At 37.3% G+C, this 21,686-nt stretch overlaps 1 protein-coding gene across 2 annotated transcripts in view; it reads right to left on the reverse strand.

Annotated features, from left to right (window-relative positions):
- Window positions 1-21,686, reverse strand: part of EFCAB5 (EF-hand calcium binding domain 5) — a 184,872-nt gene that overhangs the window by 121,988 nt on the left and 41,198 nt on the right. For both annotated transcript variants that reach the window (XM_027624634.1, XM_027624633.1), the window contains one exon: window positions 2,630-3,206. In XM_027624634.1, coding sequence (XP_027480435.1) covers window positions 2,630-3,206 — 577 coding nt within the window. The remainder of the gene's footprint in view (window positions 1-2,629; window positions 3,207-21,686) is intronic.

Here is a 21,686-nt window from a genome sequence, read left to right on the forward strand (position 1 = left end):
TATTTGCAGATAATAAGGTTTCCTTGCTAGGAAATCCAAATAATCACCTAAAATTTTTCTATAAACAGGGTCACCTGGGTGGCTCAGTTGGTTAAGCATCCAACTCTTGGTTTTGGCTCAGGTCATGATCTCACGGTCGTGGATCAAGCCCCATGTCGGGCACCACACTCAGTGAGGAATCTGCTTCCTTCTGCCCCTCCCCGTTCATATGCATGCTCTCTCTCTTTCTCGCTCAAATAAATAAATAAATCTTTTAATAAAAATAAAAAATAAACTTTTTCTATTAATGATGGAACTTAGTAAGGTAGCAGAGTACAAAAATTTACAGAAATTAATAGCTTTCATGTATTCAAACTACATGTAGATAGAAAATGTAATGAAAGAAGAAAGTCCCATTTACAATGGCAATAAAAAAATAATAAAATACCTAGTAATACACCTAACAAGAGATGCAAGCTTAAATGAAAAAAACTTTACGACAACAATGATGGATACAAAATAAGAGGAGTAAATGGAAAGACATAAGTTCTCAGAAACACTTGTCATTAAAAATGTTGATTTTCCCTAAGTTAATAAATAAATTTAAACAGATTTCAATAAAAATTCCTATAAGGTTTGTTTTGTTGCTCTCCTTTTTTTTCCAAGTAGATGGATCAATCCTAAAGTTCATATTAAAAAGCAAAAACACGGGGCTCCTGGGTGGCTCAGTTGGTTAAGCGTCTGCCTTCAGCTCAGGTCATGATCCTGGGGTCCTGGAATCAAGCCCCCTGTAGGACTCCCTGCTCAGCGGGGAGTCTGCTTCACCCTCTCCCTCTATGTGCATGCTCTCTCTCTATCTCTCTCAAGTAAATAAATAAAATCTTAAAAAAAAAAAGAAGCAAAAACACCAGGATAAAAGGGTAAATAGTGAGGACCAGCACAGTCAGAATTATTGAAATACAGATTTTCCTCAACTTATGATAGAGGTATGCCCCAATAAACCCATCATAAATTGAAAATATCCTAAGTAGAAAAAGAATTTAATACACCCAACCTACCCAACATCATAGTTTAGTCAAGCCCACTTTAAATGTGTTCAGAACATTTAAGTTAGTTTACAGTTGAGCCAAATCATCTAACAAACGCCTATTTATAAAGTGTAGACTATCTCATGTAATTGACTGAAAACTGTACTGAAAATGAAAAACAGAATGGTTGTATGGGTACAGAATCGTTTTAAGGGTATGGGTTATTTACTTTCATGATTGTGTGGCTGACTGGGAGCTGTGGCTCACTGCCACTGCCCAGCATCACAAGAGAGCATCATACTGCATATTGCTAGCCCAGGAAAAGATCAAAATTCAAAATTCAAAGTATGATTTCTACTGAACACATACCACTTTTGCACCAACATAAAGTCAAAAAATCAGTAAGTGGATGAAGGGGGGGAGATCGGAGGGGGAGACGAACCAGAGACTATGGACTCTGAGAAACAAACTGAGGGTTCTAGAGGTGGGGGGGTGGGGGGATGGGTTAGCCTGGTGATGGGTATTAAAGAGGGCACGTTCTGCGTGGAGCACTGGGTGTTATGCACAAACAATGAATCATGGAACACTACATCAAAAACTAATGATGTAATGTATGGTGATTAACATAACATAATTAAAAAAAATCTCAGTGACTAAAGCAGCACAGTGTGGTGCATGAACAGGGAGATAATCAATGGGATAGGAAAGAAAAATGCAGAAATACACTCCAAAATATATAGGAATTTAGTAATAAAGTTTCAAGCAGTGGGGCAAAATAGACTATTTGACAATTGTCATTGGGATCACTATATAGCCATTTTTGAAAAGGAAAAAGTTGGATTCGTATTTTACATCTTACATTAGGATAAAGTCCAAATGGATCAATACTCAAAATGGGAATTAAAATAAAAAAATTCCAGAAAAAATACATGGGAGGATTCTTTTACTATCCTGAAAATAACAATGGCTTGAAATCCAGAAGTCATAAAATGAAAGTAAATAAATTCAACCACATAGAAATAAAATATCTTCTGCATGACAAGATATAAATGGCAAGTAAAAAACAGAAGAAAATATTTGTAACTCAGTCAGATGGTCTTATATAAAAAGAAAATTTAGAATCTATATTTGCATTTGCTTCTGTATGTATAAAGAAACTGGAAAAATTCACTGAAAATGAAGAACAGTCATTGTTTATGGCAGAGGTGGAGTACTGGGTAGATGGAGGATGAGAATGGGAGAGGAACTTTTCATTGTATAACTCCTTATACGTTTTGACTTTTGAACCAAGTGAATATATTGCCTATCTGAAAAGTTAAATTTTCAAAAAGTCTCTACTCTTATATAGCTTACTTTCCAGTGCGGGGAGACAGATAATAAGCAAATAAATATATACTTTGGATCATAGTGAGATAACTAAATCCATGAATTCAAGGACCTTGTTTAATATGCTTCATTAATCTTCATAGTGCCTTTTAAATAATGAAGCACATACTAGCAGCTCAATACTTTCTGAATAATTACAAAATTATTTAAGTCCTGTTTGTATGCTTGTTATTGTTCTACTTGCTTTCAATGTAAGGATCTAGATCATCATCAACTGAAAATATAAAAAATTGTACCTGTTGTCAGTAGTGTTGGGAATATGTATCTTCAGGGCTTCTGTGACATCCTTCATCACCCTTTGATAACCAGACATTCCTGAGTCTTTGATATAATAAGGATTGTTTCTCATTAAGTATTCCCCCAAATGATTAATTGGGTTAAACTTGGTTGTATTGTCAACTTCTGCCCAAAGATTCTTCTTTTCCACTTGCATTAACATTTTTTCCACTCCAGGAACTAAGGTAGGCAGAAGTTTGTCAAGCAAATATGCACGAGTGTTCAGTGTCATGTTTTCAGCATTAAACCACTCTTTGGCCAAATTATCCCTAGGGAGTTTTTTTTTAGCCTTTTTTTCTAGTTCTTTCTTCAGATTGTCCTTATCTATTATTTTCTGCTGCATTGCCTGGGCTCTTGCTTCCAATCTTTCGAAAAAATTTTTCTTCCATGGCTGTTCTAGCTTTGAATTCAGTGCAGTTGGATCTAAATTGAAAATCACTTTTGCAGGTTTTCTAACCACCAAATTCTTTGAGACTCTAGTGTTAGAGTCCTTTATTGAACAAATTGAGGTTTTTGTCTGCTCTTCCAGGTCAATTTCTGAGGAGGAAAAAAAGGGAAATGTAAGAAATATTAGAAGTAGATTTTAATCTATGTTACTTTAGAATATTATTAGAAAAAAAGTTTTTATATCCATTTACATGGTGTATTCAAACACAGCTGAAAGTAACAGAAAATCAGATAACAGTGACTTTCACCCTAAGGACATTAATTGTTGACTTAATCAGAAGTCATTCAGCAGTTCACTGTTTTTCATTAAGTACCTAGCCTGTTTCTATTGTTCTTTATTCATTTTTTGTGCTTGTACCTGAGGATTACAAGGTAGCTATTGCAGCTCCCAGCATCACTTCTTTCTAGGAAAAGAGAATTGAGAACAAACGGGTTTTCTCTTCTTGTGGTTCTACTTTATTATATAAGAAGAGAATGTCCCAAACTCCCCGCTCCAACCAAAATTTTCCTTTACATTTCATTGGCCTTATTAAGTTGCATGTGTATCCCTAGACCAATAACTGGTAAAGGAAAAAGGGATTATTATGAATAGTTTTGACTAATCATAATTTATTCCTTCATGCCAGGGTTTAGAATAAGTTCCTGACATCAAGTGATTTTTATCTGCTGCAAAATTGAGGCTCAGTTGGCAGACAAAAAGGTGAGGAAATGTCTGCTGAGTAGGCAGTGAAGAGACTCTACCACACATATATATTTAAATATATTTCTTTCCACTCTCATATTTCCAGCCTCTTTCAAGTTTTCATTTTAAAAATGCAGTATTGAGATATTAGACCAAAATAGTGGAGTGAGAACAGGCACTTATATTCCCTACCTATCAAAATCTCTATAAATGACAAAAAAATGTGTGTGTGTGTGTGTGTGTGTGTGTGTGTGTGTGTGTGTGTGGTGTTAACATAAACATAAGAAAACTGGCAATCATGAAAGGGGTCTTCAGTAGTCAGAAATTTTGAAGGTCTCTGAAAAATGCAAGGAAGGTAGAATTAGATGATTGAAGAAACTATAGGACTAAAAAAATACAGAAGATCACTATGAAATTTGGGAGCAGCTTTGAGGCACCCCAAGTTTAAAGGATGTACATGTGGGTAGCAGGGCATTGATTGATCATTTGTGTACCTTCATCCCCATTTGAGCTAAACATTAGGCATCAGAGGTGTTCACCCCCACACTGAGTCAAGGGGGTTTGGGCTAGAGAGGCAGGGTAATGTCTCCACACAAAGAGAAAATGAATTGCTGACAGACTTCACTGTCTGTACACCTTATACCTCCTTCATAATCACTGGCAGCAATGTACAGAAAACAGAAACTCCAGCTACAGAAAAGCAAACAGGGATTCCCAAATGCAAATGTAAGTACACATAAAAGAATCACTAAATATTTAAAGAAAACTACCTCCATGACTAAATCCAACAAATACAATAACTAATATTACCCAAGGAAATACCATGCAAGGAGTCTCCAAAAGAATTGTAATTAATATCCTCAGAGCAGAGAAGTCAGAAGAAATAAAAAGAATGTTATGAATGTTATTTAAAAATACAATTAAAAGAGCTTGGACACCTAGTGCTCAGATCTTGATTTCTAGTATCATTCTCCAATTTTTAAAAATCAGGACACATTGTTGGAGAAATGACTGATTCTAGGACTGGAGAAGGAAATACTAAATGAGCCTAGAGTATCTTGTAGTGCCAGAAAGTAAAGAAGTGCTCAAAAACAAACAAATAGACAGATAGACAGACAAACACTACAATGATTGGGGTATGGCAAAGGCACACAGCAGCCAACTGAAAGAGCTCTTAACAGCCAAAGGTGGAACAATTTGAGCAATGTAATAAAATAGTATTGGATTCTAAACCAAGTATAAAATAAATATCCATAAGTCTGTACTGATATAAGCAAATAAATGGGGGAAAACAGACAAATCTCCTGGGCAGAAGTATCCCAAATAATTTAGGTAGATACTCTGCCTTCCAGGAGGTAGAGCATAATAACTTTTTTTTAAGATTTATTATTTTATTTTATTATATATTTTTAAAAGATTTTTATTTATTTATTTGACAGAGAGAGAGGGAACACAAGCGGGGGGAGTGGTAGAGGAAGAAGCAGACTCCCCGCTGAGCAGCGAGCCCCACATGGGGCTTGATCCCAGGACCCTGGGATCATGACCTGAGCTGAAGGCAGACGCTTAACAACTGAGCCACCCAGGTGCCCCTTATTTATTTAAAAGAGAGAAAGAAAGGGGAGGAGGGGTGAGGGAGAGAGAGAATCTGGAGCAGATTCCTGGCTGAGCACAGAGCCCAACACGGGGCTTCAACCCACAACCCTGAGATCATGACTTGAGCCAAAACCAAGAGTCAGATGCTTAACCGACTGAGCCACCCAGGTGCCCTAAGTCTCTTCCTCTTAATTATAGGCTGTGCATAGTGACTTCTTCCCAAAAGTACAATATGGAAAAGGGGAAAAATAATAACTTTTCAGACAAACCTGACAAAAACTATCTCAGCCAGATAATCAAGATTAATTAACATAAACAATGGAAAGTCATGTTGATAGCATATATAATATGCTAGATAGGATATGATAAGAACAGCACTTAACATCTGTAGTCTTCCTCCCCAAAATCCATAACCCCATCTAATCATAATTTCAAGATCAGACAAATCCCAATTAAGGACATTCTACAAAAACACCTGATAACACTGCCTAGCATTGTCAAGGTCATCAAAAACAAGGAAATCTTAGAAACTGTCAGAGAAAAGAAAACTCTAAACAGACATGGCAATTAAATATAATATGGTATCCTGGAACAGTAAGAGGACACTAGATAAAAACTAAGGAAACCTGGGGTGCCTCGGTGGCTCAGCTGGTTAAGTGACTGACTCTTGGTTTCAGCTGAGATTGTGATTTCAGGGTCATGAGATGGAGTCCCATGTTGGGCTCCACTTTCAGTGTGGACTCTGCTTGAGATTTTCTCTCCCTTTCCCTATCCCCACCCTCTTCCCCTCCCTCCACTTGTGAGCTCTCTTGTTCTCTTTCTTAAATAAATAAATAAATAAATAAATAAATAAATAAATAAATAAAATCTTAAGAAAACAAAACAAAGGAAATCTGAATAAAATATGAACTTTAGCCCATATAGCTCATTAATTGTGACAAATGTACCACACTAATACAAGGTATTAATAATAGGCATAACTGGATGGGGGATAAAGAGGAACTCTATTGTTTTCATAATGTTTTTGTAAATCTGAAAGTATTCTAAAAATAAAAGTTTATTTTAAAAAAAGAAACTCAAGAAACCAAAAAAGAAAGAGAGAAATCACTTGGAAATGAAAAAGAATTATTGCTGTCAACAAAACCATCAATTGCATTGCCTTGAAGATCAGAAAATACTGAACAACTAACCAGCAAGCTGGAAGACCAGGCCAAAGCGATAAAAAGGGCAAAGGAAATAAGAGAATGGAGGATAGATCCAGAACTTTTAATATTCATCTTATACAAATGTTAAATGGAGTGAACCAAGAGTGTAGAAGTAAGGAAATATTTGAAGAGATAATGCAAGAAAATCTCTTAGTATTGAAGAAAGATACAAATCTTGAGCTTTAAAAGGCTTACCAAATGCAGTTTCTGTTTGGGATGATGAAAAACTTCTGGAACTAGACAGTGATGATGGTTGAACAACATTGTGAATTTACTTAATGACACTGAATTGTGCACTTCAACATAGTTTAGATGGTAAATTGTATATTATGTGCATTTTACCACAATTTTTTTAAAAAAAGAACCAAATAACTAATGCAAGATACATGATTAAAATACAAAAAAAGTTCTTTAAGGAAGATGAGGTCAGACCTATAGCAGAGCTCTGGACACACACCTCCAGCTCCTGACTCACCACCGTTCACTTTCTTGGAGGAACAAGTCCATCAGAAAGCTTGCCTCCCCAGCATTACCTTGATCCCCAAACCAGACAAAGACCCCATCAAAAAGGAGAATTACAGACCAATATCCTTGATGAACATGGATGCAAAAATTCTCACCAAAATACTAGCCAATAGGATCCAACAGTACATTAAAAGGATTATTCACCACGACCAAGTGGGATTTATCCCTGGGCTGCAAGGTGGGTTCAACATCTGCAAAATCAATCAACGTGATACAATACATTAACAAAAGAAAGAACAGGAGTCATATGATCCTCTCAATAGATGCAGAAAAAGCATTTGACAAAGTACAGCATCCTTTCTTGATCAAAACTCTTCAGAGTATAGGGATAGAGGGTACATACCTCAATATCATAAAAGCCATCTATGAAAAACCTACAGCGAATATCATTCTCAATGGGGAAAAGCTGAGAGCTTTTCCCCTAAGGTCAGGAACGCGGCAGGGATGTCCACTATCACCACTGCTATTCAACATAGTGTTAGAAGTCCTAGCCACAGCAATCAGACAACAAAAAGAAATCAAAGGCATCCAAATCGGCAAAGAGGCGATCAAACTCTCACTCTTTGCAGATGATATGATACTGTATGTGGAAAACCCAAAAGACTCCACCCCAAAACGGCTAGAACTCATACAGGAATTCAGTAAAGTAGCAGGATATAAAATCAATGCACAGAAATCAGTGGCATTCCTATACACCAACAACAAGACAGAAGAGAGACAAATCAAGGAGTCGATCCCATGTACAATTGCACCCAAAACCATAAGATACCTAGGAATAAATTGAATCAAAGAGGCAAAGGATCTGTACTCAGAAAACTATAAAATACTCATGAAAGAAATTGAAGAAGACACAAAGAAATGGAAAAACGTTCCATGCTCATGGATTGGAAGAACAAACATTGTGAAGATGTCAATGCTACCTAGAGCAATCGACACATTCAATGCAATCCCCATCAAAATACCATCCACTTTTTTCAAAGCAATGGAACAAATAATCCTAAAATTTGTATGGAACCAGAAGAGACCCCGAATAGCCAGAGGAATATTGAAAAAGAAAAGCAAAGCTGGCGGCATCACAATTCTGGACTTCCAGCTCTATTACAAAGCTGTCATCATCAAGACTGTATGGTACTGGCACAAAAACAGACACACAGATCAATGGAACAGAATCGAGAGCCCAGAAATGGACCCTCAACTCTACAGTCAACTCATCTTCGACAAAGCAGGAAAGAATGTCCAATGGCAAAAAGACAGTCTCTTCAACAAATGGTGTTGGGAAAATTGGACAGCCACATGCAGAAGAATGAAACTGGACCATTTCCTTACACCACACACAAAAATAGACTCCAAATGGTTGAAAGACCTAAATGTGAGACAGGAGTCCATCAGAATCCTAAAGGAGAACAGAGGCAGCAACCTCTTCGACCTCAGCCACAGCAACTTCTTCCTAGAAACGTCGCCAAAGGTAAGGGAAGCAAGGGCAAAAATGAACTATTGGGATTTCATCAAGACAAAAAGCTTTTGCACAACAAAAGAAACAGTCCACAAAAGCAAAAGACAACCGACAGAATGGGAGAAGATATTTGCAAATGACATATCAGATAAAGGGCTAGTATCCAAAATCTATAAAGAACTTATCAAACTCAACACCCAAAGAACAAATGATCCGATCACGAAATGGGCAGAAGACATGAACAGACATTTTTCCAAAGAAGACATCCAAATGGCCAACAGACACATGAAAAAGTGCTCCACATCGCTCGGCCTCAGGGAAATCCAAATCAAAACCTCAATGAGATACCACCTCACACCAGTCAGAATGGCTAGAATTAACAAGTCAGGAAACGACAGATGTTGGCGGGGATGTGGAGAAAGGGGAACCCTCCTACACTGTTGGTGGGAATGCAAGCTGGTGCAGCCACTCTGGAAAACAGTATGGAGGTTTCTCAAACAGTTGAAAATAGAGCTACCATACGATCCAGGAATTGCACTCCTGGGTATTTACCACAAGGATACAAATGTAGGGATCCGAAGGGGTACATGCACCCCAATGTTTATACCAGCAATGTCCACAATAGCCAAACTGTGGAAAGAGGCAAAATGTCCATCAACAGATGAATGGATAAAGAAGAAGTGGTATATATACACAATGGAATATTATGCAGTCATATAAAGGAATGAGATCTTGCCATTCGCAACGACGTGGATGGAACTGGAGGGTGTTATGCTGAGTGAAATAAGTCAATCAGAGAAAGACATGTATCATATGACCTCGCTGATATGAGGATTTTTTAACCTCAGGAAACAAATTGAGGGTTGCTGGAGTGGTGGGGGGTGGGAGGGATGGGGTGGGTGGGTGACAGACTTTGGGGAAGGTATGTGCTATGGTGAGCACTGTGAATTGTGCAAGACTGTTGAATCACAGATCAGTACTTCTGAAACAAATAATGCAATATATGTTAAGAAAAAAAAAAGAAGATAGCAGGAGGGGAAGAATGAAGGGGAGTAAGTCGGAGGGGGAGACGAACCATGAGAGACGATGGACTCTGAAAAACAAACTGAGGTTTCTAGAGGGGACGGGGTTGGGGGGATGGGTTAGCCTGGTGATGGGTATTAAAGAGGGCACGTTCTGCGTGGAGCACTGGGTGTTATGCACAAACAATGAATCGTGGAACACTACATCAAAAACTAATGATGTATGGTGATTAACATAACAATAAAAAATTTAAAAAAACTATAGAAAATTCTTGAAAGAAATTGAGAAAGACACAAAGAAATGGAAAAACGTTCCATGCTCATGGATTGGTAGAACAAATATTCTTAAAATGTCTGTGCTACCCAGAGCAATCTACACATTCAATGCAATCCCTATCAAAATACCATCAACTTTTTTCACAGAACTGGAACAAATAATCCTAAAATTTGTATGAAACCAGAAAAGACCCTGGATAATAGCCAAAGGAATGTTGAAAAAGAAAAGTAAAGCTGGTGGCATCACAGTTCTGGACTTCAAGTTCTATTACAAAGCTTTAATCATCAAGACAGTATGGTACTGGCACAAAAACAGACACACAGATCAATGGAACAGAATAGAGAGCCCAGAAATGGACCCTCAACTCTATGGTCAACTAATCTTTGACAAAACAGGAAAGAATATCCAATGGAAAAAGACAGTGTCTTCAACAAATGGTGTTGGGAAAACTGGACAGCCACAGGCAGAAGAATGAAACTGGACCATTTCCTCCCACCATGCACAAAAATAGATTCAAAATGGACAAAAGACCTAAGTGTGAGACAGGAATCCATCCAAATCCTCGAGGAGAACACAGGCAGCAACCTCTGTGACCTCGACCTGATGCAACTTCTTGCTAGACACGTCTCCAAAGGCAAGGGAAACAAAGGCAAAATGAACTATATGGGACTTCATCAAGATAAAAAGCTTTTGCAACAGCAAAAAAACAGTCAACAAAAACAAAAGACAACCAACAGAATGGGAGAAGATATTTGCAAATGCCTTATCAGATAATGGGCTACTATCCAAAATGTATAAAGAACTTATCAAACTCAACACCCAAAGAACAAATAATCCAATCAAGAAATGGGCAGAAGACATGAGCATACATTTCTCCAAAGAGGACATATAAATGGCCAAGAGACATGCAAAAATGCTCAATATCACTCAGCATCAGGGAAATCCAAATCAAAACCTCAATGAGATACCACCTCACACCAGTCGGAATGGCTACATTTAACCATACAAGAAACAACAGATGTTAGTGAGGATGTGGAGAAAGGGGAACCCTCTTACACTGTTGGTGGGAATGCAAATTGGTGCAGCCACTCTGGAAAACATATGGAGGTTCCTCAAAAAGTTGAAAATTAGAGCTACCCTACAACCCAGCAATTGCACTACTGGGTATTTACCAAAAAGATACAAATGTACCGATCCAAAGGGGCACCTGCACCCCAATGTTTATAGCAGCAATGTCCACAATAGCCGAACTATGGAAAGAGCCCAGATGTCCATCAACAGATGAATGGATAAAGAAGATGTGATACACACACACACACACACACACACAATGGAATACTACTCAGCCATCAAAAAAATTGAAATCTTGCCATTTGCAATGACATGGATAGAACTAGAGGGTATTACGCTAAGTGAGATAAGTCAATCAGAGAAAGAAAATTATAGTATGATCTCACTGATATGTGGAATTTAAGAAACAAAACAGAGGATCATATAGGAAGAGGAAAAAATAAAATAAGATGAAACCAGAGAGGGAGACATACCATAAGAGACTCTTAATCGTAGGAAACAAACTGAGGGTTGCTGGAGGGGAGGAGGGTGGGAGGATGGGGTAACAGGGTGATGGACATTATGGAGGGCATGTGATGTACTGAGCACTGGGTATTATATAAGACTGATGAATCACTGACCTCTACCTCTGAAACTAATAATATGTTAATTAATTGAATTTAAATTTAAAAATTTAAGAAAAAAGAAAAGCATACTTACTCATGAATTACAAGACTTAATACATACTGTTAAGATAGCAGTTCTCCCTCAATTGACCTCTAGATTCAATCTAATTCTAATCAAAATTTCTGCAGTTCTCTCTCTGTATGTGTCTGTGTGTCTATAAATTGACAAGTTGATTCTAAAATGTATGTGGAAACGCAGAGGACCCAGAAAAGCCAAGGAAATCTTGAAGAAAAACAAAGTGAAAGGATTTATACCACCAAATATCAGTATTTGTAACAGAGTTACAGAAATTAGGGTGGCATGATAATAAGGATAGACAGGGCAATGGAACAGAATAGTCCAGTCGAAAGTCATATATTTATTTATTTTTTTGTTTGTTTGTTTATTTTTAAGCTTTTATTTGTTTATTTGAGAGAGAGAGAGAAGGAGCAGGGGGAGGGGCAGAGGGAGAGAAGCAGACTTCCCACCAAGCAGGGAGCCCTACGTGGGGCTCCATCCCAGGACTCCAGGATCGAGACCTGAGCTGAAGGCTGATGCTTAAATGACTCTGCCACCCAGGAGCCCCAGAAAGTCCTATATTTAAAACAGGAGGTGTTTTTAATAATGATGCCACATGGAAAAAATGTATTTTGAGTCTTACCTTACCTGGCACACAAAAATAAATTCTACATATATTTTCTATCTAAATGTGAATTATAAAACAAATCATTTTAGAAAAATGCATTGGAGAATATTCTCATGATTTGGGAGTAGACAAAGATTTCTTAAGCAAAACACAAAGAATGCTGTACATAAAAGAAAAACTTGGGAAATAGACATTAAAATTAAGAACTTCTGTTCATGGGTGCCTGGATGGCTCACTTGGCTAAGCCTCCAACACTTGTTTTCAGCTTAGGTCATGACCTAATGGGTCATGGGATCAAGTCCCACATCTGGCTCGGTGCTCACTGGGGAGTCTGCTTGAAAGATTCTCTCCCTCTGCCCCTCAGCCGCCCCCCCCTACCGGCTCACTCATGCTCTCTCTTTCTCTCAAAATAAATAAATCTTAAAAAAAAAAAAAAGACTGTTCATCAGAAAACACCATTAAAAGAGTGAAAAGGCAGGCGCCTGGGTGGCTCAGTTGGTTGAGCAGCTGCCTTTGGTTCAAGTCATGATTCTGGAGTCCCAGGATCAAGTCCCGCATCAGGCTCCCTGCTCAGCGGGGAGTCTGCTTCTCCCTCTGACCCTCTCCCCTCTCATGCTTTCTCTCTCATTCTCTCTCTCTCAAATGAATAAATAAATCTTAAAAAAAAGAAAAAGAAGAGAGTGAAAAGTCAAGCAAGGTATGAGAAAAGATATTTACAATACCTTTGTTCATCAAAGGTTTTTATCTGACTATATAGAGAACTCCTACAAATCAATAAGACAGACAACCCAACAGAAGAATGGACAATAGATCTGAACAGAAACTTCATCAAAGAGAACATTGAAATAGCCTATAAGTAGAGGAAAATGTGTTCTAGTTCATGAGTCCCAAGAGAAATGCAAATTAAAATCACGAGATAAAATTATGTGTTCAGCAGAATAACAAAAAACAGTGCCAAATGTTGGCAAAGATGGAATACAGGAATTCTCATACAGTGCTTGTGGGAATCTAAATTGGTAGAACTTCAGAAAACTGGCACTATTTATAAAGCTGAACATACCCCATTATCAGCATTTATGCTCCTAGAGAAATGAATCTATATGTCTACAAAAAGACATGTGGAGAATGATTATGGCAGCTTCTTTTTGTTCTAGTCTAATTTGGATACTATTCAAATGTCTATCATCAGTAGAATGAATTAAAAAATTATAGTATGTTCATACAATAGAATACTATGCAGCAATGAATAACAATTACTGCCATGCAATGTGGATAAAAGTAGTTAAATTATTGTGCAAAACCAGATACAATAGAGCACATGCTGTATGATTCCATTAATACGAAGTTCAAAAACAGGCAAAATTAATCTATAGTGTTGGAAACTGAGGAAGTGTTACCAAAGAAAGAAAGGAAGGAAGAAAAGAAGGGAGAGAGGAAGAAGGGGGAGAGAGAGAGGAGGGAAGGAAGGGAAGAAGGAAGGAATGTTGGTGTCAACTTTGGAGGGAGGTTATGACTGGAGAAATAGCACGAGGGGGATCCTGGAACTGTGGTGATGCTCTCTCTTTTTTTTTTAATGTGATAAAATATATATAATATTTTTCATTTTAACTACTTGTGAGTGTACAATTCAGTGACATTAAATATATTCAAAATGTTGTAATAATCATCAGCACTATCTATATTGAAGACATTTCCACTATCCCCAACAAAAACTCTGTACCCATTAAACAATAAATTCCCCTTTTCTACTTCCCCCAATTCGTAGTGATCTCTATTTCACTTTCTATCTCTATGAATTTGCATACTCTAGCTACAATATTTTTCCTTGGGTGTCTGGCTTATTTCAATAAACATAATATTTTCCAGGTCCATCCATGTTGTAGCATATATCAAATTTTATTCATTTTTAATGGCTGAATGATATTCCACTGCATGTATATATCATATTTTGTTCAACCATTCATCTGTTGATGTATGTTGGGTTGTTTCCACTTTTTGCCTATTGTGACTAATGCTGCTATGAACACTGGTGTACAAATATCTGTTCAAATATCTGCTTTCAATTTTTGTGGATATATACTTTTTTAAAAAAGATTTTATTTATTTATTTGAGAGAGAACAAGAGAGAGAGAGAGAGCACATGAGAGGGGGTAGGGTCAGAGGGAGAAGCAAACTCCCTGCTGAGCAGGGAGCCTGACGCAGGATTCGATCCCGGGACTCCAGGATCATGACCTGAGCTGAAGGCAGTCATTTACCAACTGAGCCACCCAGGCGCCCCTTTGTGGATATATACTTAAGAGTGGAATTGTTTAGTTATATGTAATTATATGTTTAAACCTTTTGAGAAACTACCAAACTGTTTCACAGTGGCTGCATCATTTTACATTCTCACAAGCAATGTACCAGAGTTCCAATTTCTCCACATTCCTGCCCATACTTATTTTATTTTTATTTAATTATTATAATTTATTATTATTATTATTTAATTTTTATAATCAGCCTAGTAAGAGTGAACTGATATCTCATTGTGGTTTTGATTTGCATTTCCCTAATGACAAATGATATTGAGCACTTTTTATATGCTTATTGGCCATTTGTATATCTTTGAAGTAATGCCTCTTAAAGTCCTTTGTCTATTTTTGAATTGGGTTGTTTGTTGTTGTTATTATGGGTTTTAGAAATTTTTACGTTCTGATAAGGAACACTAACTCCCTATCAGATATATGACTTGCAAATACATTCTCTCATTCAGTAGATTGTCTTTTCACTTTCTTGTTCTACCTTTGATGTGCAAAAGTTCCTAATTTTGGTGAAGTTCAGTTTATCTATTTTTTCTTTTGTTTCCTGTGCTTTTGATGTCATCTCCATGAAGTCATTGCCAAATCCAATGTCATAAGGATTTTCCCCAAGTTTTCATCTGAGAGTTTTATAGTTTTTTTTTTAAAGATTTTATTTACTTATTTGAGAGGGAGAGAATGAGAGATAGCACGAGAGCGAAGAGGGTCAGAGGGAGAAGCAGACTCCCCGCCGAGCAGGGAGCCCGATGCGGGACTCGACCCCTGGACTCCAGGATCATGACCTGAGCCGAAGGCAGTCGCCCAACCAACCGAGCCACCCAGGCGCCCAAGAGTTTTATAGTTTTAGCTCTTAAATTTAAATTTTCATTAAATTTTTGTTCATTTTTGCATATGGTGTAAAGGTCCAGGTTTCCAATTTATTTGCATGGGATATCCAGTTGTCCTAGTACCATCTGTTAAAAAAATATTCTTCTCCCATTGAATAGACTTGGCACCCTATTGAAAAAAGATATATGTATATATATTAACATATATACTTACATACATACATAAATATATATATGTAGATTTATTTCTGGGCTCTCTATTCTATTCAGTTGGTCTATATCTGTCCTTACGCCTCCACCATACTGTTTTAATTACTTTAGCTTTAGCTTTGTATTAAGTTTCAAAATTGGGTAATATGAATCTTCCAAGTTTATTCTTTTTCAAGATTGTTTTAGCTCTTCAGAGTCCTTTGCAATTCCATATGAAAGCAAGGATCAGTTTATCCATTTCTGTGAAAGAGACTGTTAGAATTTTGATAAATTGCATTGAATCAACAGATCCCTTTGAGTAGTATTTACATCTTTACAATGTTAAGTCTTCCTATCCATGAACATAGGATTCTTTTCATTTATTTATGTCTTCTTTAATTTTTTCAGCATAGTTTATAGTTTTCAGCATTTAAGCCTTTCATCTCCTTGGTTAGATTTATTCCTAAGTAATTCTTTTAGGTGCTATTGAGAATGGAATTGCTTTCCTAATTTCCTTTTGGGGTTGTTCATTGCTATTGTACAGAAACACAACTGACTTTGTGTGTTGGTGTTGTATCCTGCAACCTTGCTGAATTCATTAATTAGCTCTAGCATCTTCCTTGTGAGTTATTCAAGATACTCTATATATAGGATATGTCACCTATAAACATAGGGTTTTTTTCTGATTTGGATGCTTTTTAATTTCTTTTTCTTTTCTAATATTTATGGCTAGAACTTCCAGTACAATGTTGAATAGCAGCTGTGAAAGTGTGGAGTATAGGGATAGAGGGTACATACCTCAATATCATAAAAGCCATCTGTGAAAAACCCACAGTGAATATCATTCTCAATGGGGAAAAACTGAGAGCTTTCTCCCAAAGGTCAGGAACATGGCAGGGATGTCCACTATCACCACTGCTATTCAACATAGTATTAGAAGTCCTAGCCACAGCAGACAACAAAAAGAAATAAAAGGCATCCAAATCGGCAAAGAAGAAGTCAAACTCTCACTTTTTGCAGATGATATGATACTTTCTGTGGAAAACCCAACAGACTCCACCCCAAAACTGCTAGAACTCATACAGGAATTCAGTAAAGTGGCAGGATATAAAATCAATGCACAGAAATCAGTGGCATTCTTATACACCAACAACAAGACAGAAAGAGAAATGAAGGACTTGATCCCATTTACAATTACCTAGGAATAAATCTAACCAAAGAGGCAAAGAATCTGTACTCAGAAAACTATAAAATACTCATGAAAGAAATTGAGGAAGACACAAAGAAATGGAAAAACGTTCCATGCTCATGGATTGGAAGAATAAATATTGTGAAGATGTCAATGCTACCTAGAGCAATCGACACATTTAATGCAATCCCTATCAAAATACCATCCACTTTTTTCAAAAAAATGGTACAAATAATCCTAAAATTCATATGGAATCAGAAAAGACCCCGAATAGCCAGAGGAATGTTGAAAAAGAAAAGCAAAGCTGGCGGCATCACAATTCCGGACTTCCAGCTCTATTACAAAGCTGTCATCCTCAAGACAGTATGGTACTGGCACAAAAACAGACACACAGATCAATGGAACAGAATAGAGAGCCCAGAAATGGACCCTCAACTCTACAGTCAACTCATCTTCGACAAAGCAGGAAAGAATGTCCAATGGCAAAAAGACAGTCTCTTCAACAAATGGTGTTGGGAAAATTGGACAGCCACATGCAGAAGAATGAAACTGGATCATTTCCTTACACCACACACAAAAATAGACTCCAAATGGTTGAAAGACCTAAATGTGAGACAGGAGTCCATCAAAATCCTAAAGGAGAACAGAGGCAGCAACCTCTTCGACCTCAGCCACAGCAACTTCTTCCTAGAAACGTCGCCAAAGGTAAGGGAAGCAAGGGCAAAAATGAACTATTGGGATTTCATCAAGACAAAAAGCTTTTGCACAACAAAAGAAACAGTCCACAAAAGCAAAAGACAACCGACAGAATGGGAGAAGATATTTGCAAATGACATATCAGATAAAGGGCTAGTATCCAAAATCTATAAAGAACTTATCAAACTCAACACCCAAAGAACAAATGATCCGATCACGAAATGGGCAGAAGACATGAACAGACATTTTTCCAAAGAAGACATCCAAATGGCCAACAGACACATGAAAAAGTGCTCCACATCGCTCGGCCTCAGGGAAATCCAAATCAAAACCTCAATGAGATACCACCTCACACCAGTCAGAATGGCTAAAATTAACAAGTCAGGAAACGACAGATGTTGGCGGAGATGCGGAGAAAGGGGAACCCTCCTACACTGTTGGTGGGAATGCAAGCTGGTGCAGCCACTCTGGAAAACAGTACGGAGGTTCCTCAAAAAGTTGAAAATAGAGTTACCCTAAAATCCAGCAATTGCACTACCCCAAAGATACAAATGTAGGGATCCGAAGGGGTACGTGCACCCTGATGTTTGTAGCAGTGTTGTCCACAATAGCCAAACTATGGAAAGAGCCAAGATGTCCATCAGCAGATGAATGGATAAAAAAGATGTGATATATATATATATATATATATATATATATATATAATATTCTATTCTATATATTTCCACCCAGAATGGAATATTATGCAGCCATCAAAACCCCTGAAATCTTGCCATTTGCAATGACATGGATAGAACTAGAGGGTATTATGCTAAGCGAAATAAGTCAACCAAAGAAAGACACGTATTATATGATCTCACTGATATGAGGAATTCTTAATTTCAGGAAATGAACTCAGGGTTCCTGGAGTGGTGGGGGAGGGAAGGGATGGGGTGGCTGGGTGATAGACATTGGGGAGGGTATGTGCTATGGTGAGTGCTGTGAATTGTATAAGACTGTTGAAGCACAGACCTGTACCTCTGAAACGAATAATACATTATATGTTAAAAAAAGAAATAAAGAAGAAGCTAGTAGGAAGGGAAAAATGAAGGGGGGGAAATCGGAGGGGGAGACGAACCATGAGAGACTATGAACTCTGAGAAACAAATTGAGGATTCTAGAGGGGAGGAGAGTGGGGGGATGGGTTAGCCTGGTAATGGGTATTAAAGAGGGCACGTATTGAATGGAGCACTGGGTTTTATACACAAACAACGAATCAGGGAACACTGCATCAGAAACTAATGATGTAATGTATGGTGATTAACATAACATAATAAAATTAAATTAAAATTTAAAAAGTGTGTATCCTTGTCTTTTTTCTGATCTTAAGGGGAAAGTTTTCAGTCTTTCACCACTAAGTATGATGTTAACTGGGTTTTTAAATAAATATCATTTATCATTCTGAGGAATTTCCCCTCTGTTGCTAGTTTTCTGAGGAGGTTTTTTTTAAAATCATGAAATGGTGTTGGATTCTGTCAAATACCTTTTCTACATCAGTTGAGGTGATTATGTGTTTTTTTTCCTTCATTGTATTAATGTGAGTAATTACCCTGATTGATTGTCTTATGTTGGATCACAATTGCATTTCTGGGATAAATCTCACTTGATCATGGTAAATAATCCTATGACTATGCTCTTGGATTTGATTTGCTAATATCTTGTTGAGGATTTTTGCGTCTGTATTCAAAAGGAATATTGGTCTGCAATTTTCTTTTCTTGTGGTGTCTTTATCTGCTTTTGGTATCAGAATAATGCTGGCCTCATAGAATGAGTTAGAAATCATTCCGTCCCCTTCAATTCTTTGGGAAGAGCTTGGTAAGGATTGATTTTATTTTATTTTATGTTTATTTTATTTTTTTTAAAAAAAATATATTTTTAAGTAATCTCTACACCCAACGTGGGGCTCAAGCTCACAACCCAGAGACCAAGAATCACACACTCCACACTCCTGACTGAGCCAGCCAGGGGTCCCTGATTTTAATTCTTTAGATGTTTGATTGCACTGTTGAAGCCATCCAGTCCAGGACTTTTCTTTGCTGGGAGGATTTTGATTACTGATTCAATCTCTTTACTTACTATAGGTCTGTTGAGATTTTCTGTTTCTTTTTGAGTCAGTTTAGATAATTTTTGTGTTTCAAGGAATTCGTCCACTTATTCTAGATTATTCTTTTTATCTCTGTGAGACTGGTGGTAATGTTCTCACTCTCGTTTCTTATTTTAGTTATTCATATCTTTTCTTTTTCTTTGCCAGTCTAGCTAAAGGTTTGTCAATTAGTTGACCTTTTTAAAAAACTAACTTCTGATTTTATTGATGTTCTCTACTGTTTTTCTATTCTCTATTTTGTTTATCTCCATTCTAATCTTTATTATTTCCTTCCTTCTGCCTTCCTTCTGCTTCAGTTCTGAGTTTATTTTGCTCTTCTTTTTTTAGTCCATTAAGATGTGAAGTTAGGTTTGAAACACCTGGGTGGCTCAGTCAGTGGAGCCTCTGACTCTTGGGTTTGACTCAGGTCATGATCTCATGGGTTGTGAGCTGGGCTCCAAGCTCAGGAGGGAGTCGGCTTGGGGATTCTCTTCCTCTGCCCCTCCCCCAACTCATGCAGGTGTGTGCGTGTCTTCCCGTGCACTCTTTCTCTCAAATCAATCAATCAATCAATCTTTAAAAAAAGATGTGAAGTTCGGTTATTGATTTGAGGTCTTCTTTTTTTAATGTAGTCACGGCTCTAAGTTTCCTTCTGAGCACTACTTTCACGGTATCCCATAAGCTTCGGTACGTTGTATTTTCATTTTCATTCATCTCTAAGAATTTTCTATTTCCCTTGTGATTTCTTCTTTGGTTCATTGGTGTTTAAGAGTGTGTGTGTTTAAAGTATCACAGATTTGTGAATTTTCCAGTTTTTCTTCTGTTATTGATTTCTGACTTCATCCTGTTTTGGTCAAAGAAGATACTTTATGTGATATCTATGTTTTTAAATTTATTGAGATTTATTTTGTGGCCTAACATATGGTCTATCTGAAGGATAGCCCATGTGCATTTGAGAAGAATGTGAATTCTGTTGTTGTTGGGTAGAGTGTTCTCTATATGTCTATTAGAGATAGTTAATTTTTGTATATGATGTGAGGTAGAGGTCCAACTTCATTTTCTCCCGTGTGGATATCCAGTTTTTATAGCACCATTTGCTGAAGAGACAATTTTTCCCCCATTGAATGATCTTGGCACTTTTGTCAAAAATTAGTTGGTCATGGACATATGGGTTTAGTTCTGTAGTTCCAATTCTATTACATTTACATATGTCTATCCTGCCAGTACCAAAAGTTTTATGGTTTTTTCCATATTGGTCTTAACACATTTTTGTTTGGTTTATCTCTAGATATTTTCCAATTTTGTAGCTATTATAGAAAGAAACTTTGAAAAATTATATTTTTAATCAGTTATTGCTAATAACTAGGATATCTATATATAGGTATATTTTTTAACAACTGATTATCTATTTACTTATTTTTTTTTAAGATTTTATTTATTTGTCAGAGAGAGAGAGAGCACAAGCAGGAGGAGCTGCAGGCAGAGGGAGAAGCAGGCTCCCCACTGATCAGGGAGCCGGACACGGGGCTCATTACAGGATGCTGGGATCATGACCCCAGGCTAAGGCAGCGGCTCAACTACCTGAGCCACCCAGGTGTCCCGATAATCAATTTATTTAAAAGGTTGATTTAAGCAACTGCAAGGTGACTTCAACCTCAACTTTTGGCTCAATACTGATGGAAGTAATATGCTTAACAATCTCAGAAGGACTGTGCAAATCAAGTAGTCGCTTGTGGATCCTTACCTGAAAATGATCCCTAAGTCTTAGAAACTTCACCGCAAGTTTTCTTATATTGATTCTCAGAGTCTTGGTAGGCATCTGAACTTTCCTTTCACTTTGCGATTCTTTACCTTTTTGCCTCTGATCAAGTAAGGCAGTACATACTTTCTCCAAAGATTTTACATTGTGGTTGGTTAGAGTAATTCTAATTTGGTGAATCACCACCTCTTATTCCATGGGTGTGTTCCTTGTGTCCTTAAAAGCCATGGAGGAGGCAAGCTTTCTTTTTTTTTTAAATTTTTTATTGTTATGTTAATCACCATATATTACATCATTAGTTTTTGATGTAGTGTTCCATGATTCATTGTTTGTGCATAACACCCAGTGCTCCACGCAGAATGTGCCCTCTTT

The sequence above is a fragment of the Zalophus californianus genome, chromosome 16, assembly GCF_009762305.2.
Source record: "Zalophus californianus isolate mZalCal1 chromosome 16, mZalCal1.pri.v2, whole genome shotgun sequence".
NCBI classification, from domain to species: domain Eukaryota; kingdom Metazoa; phylum Chordata; class Mammalia; order Carnivora; family Otariidae; genus Zalophus; species Zalophus californianus.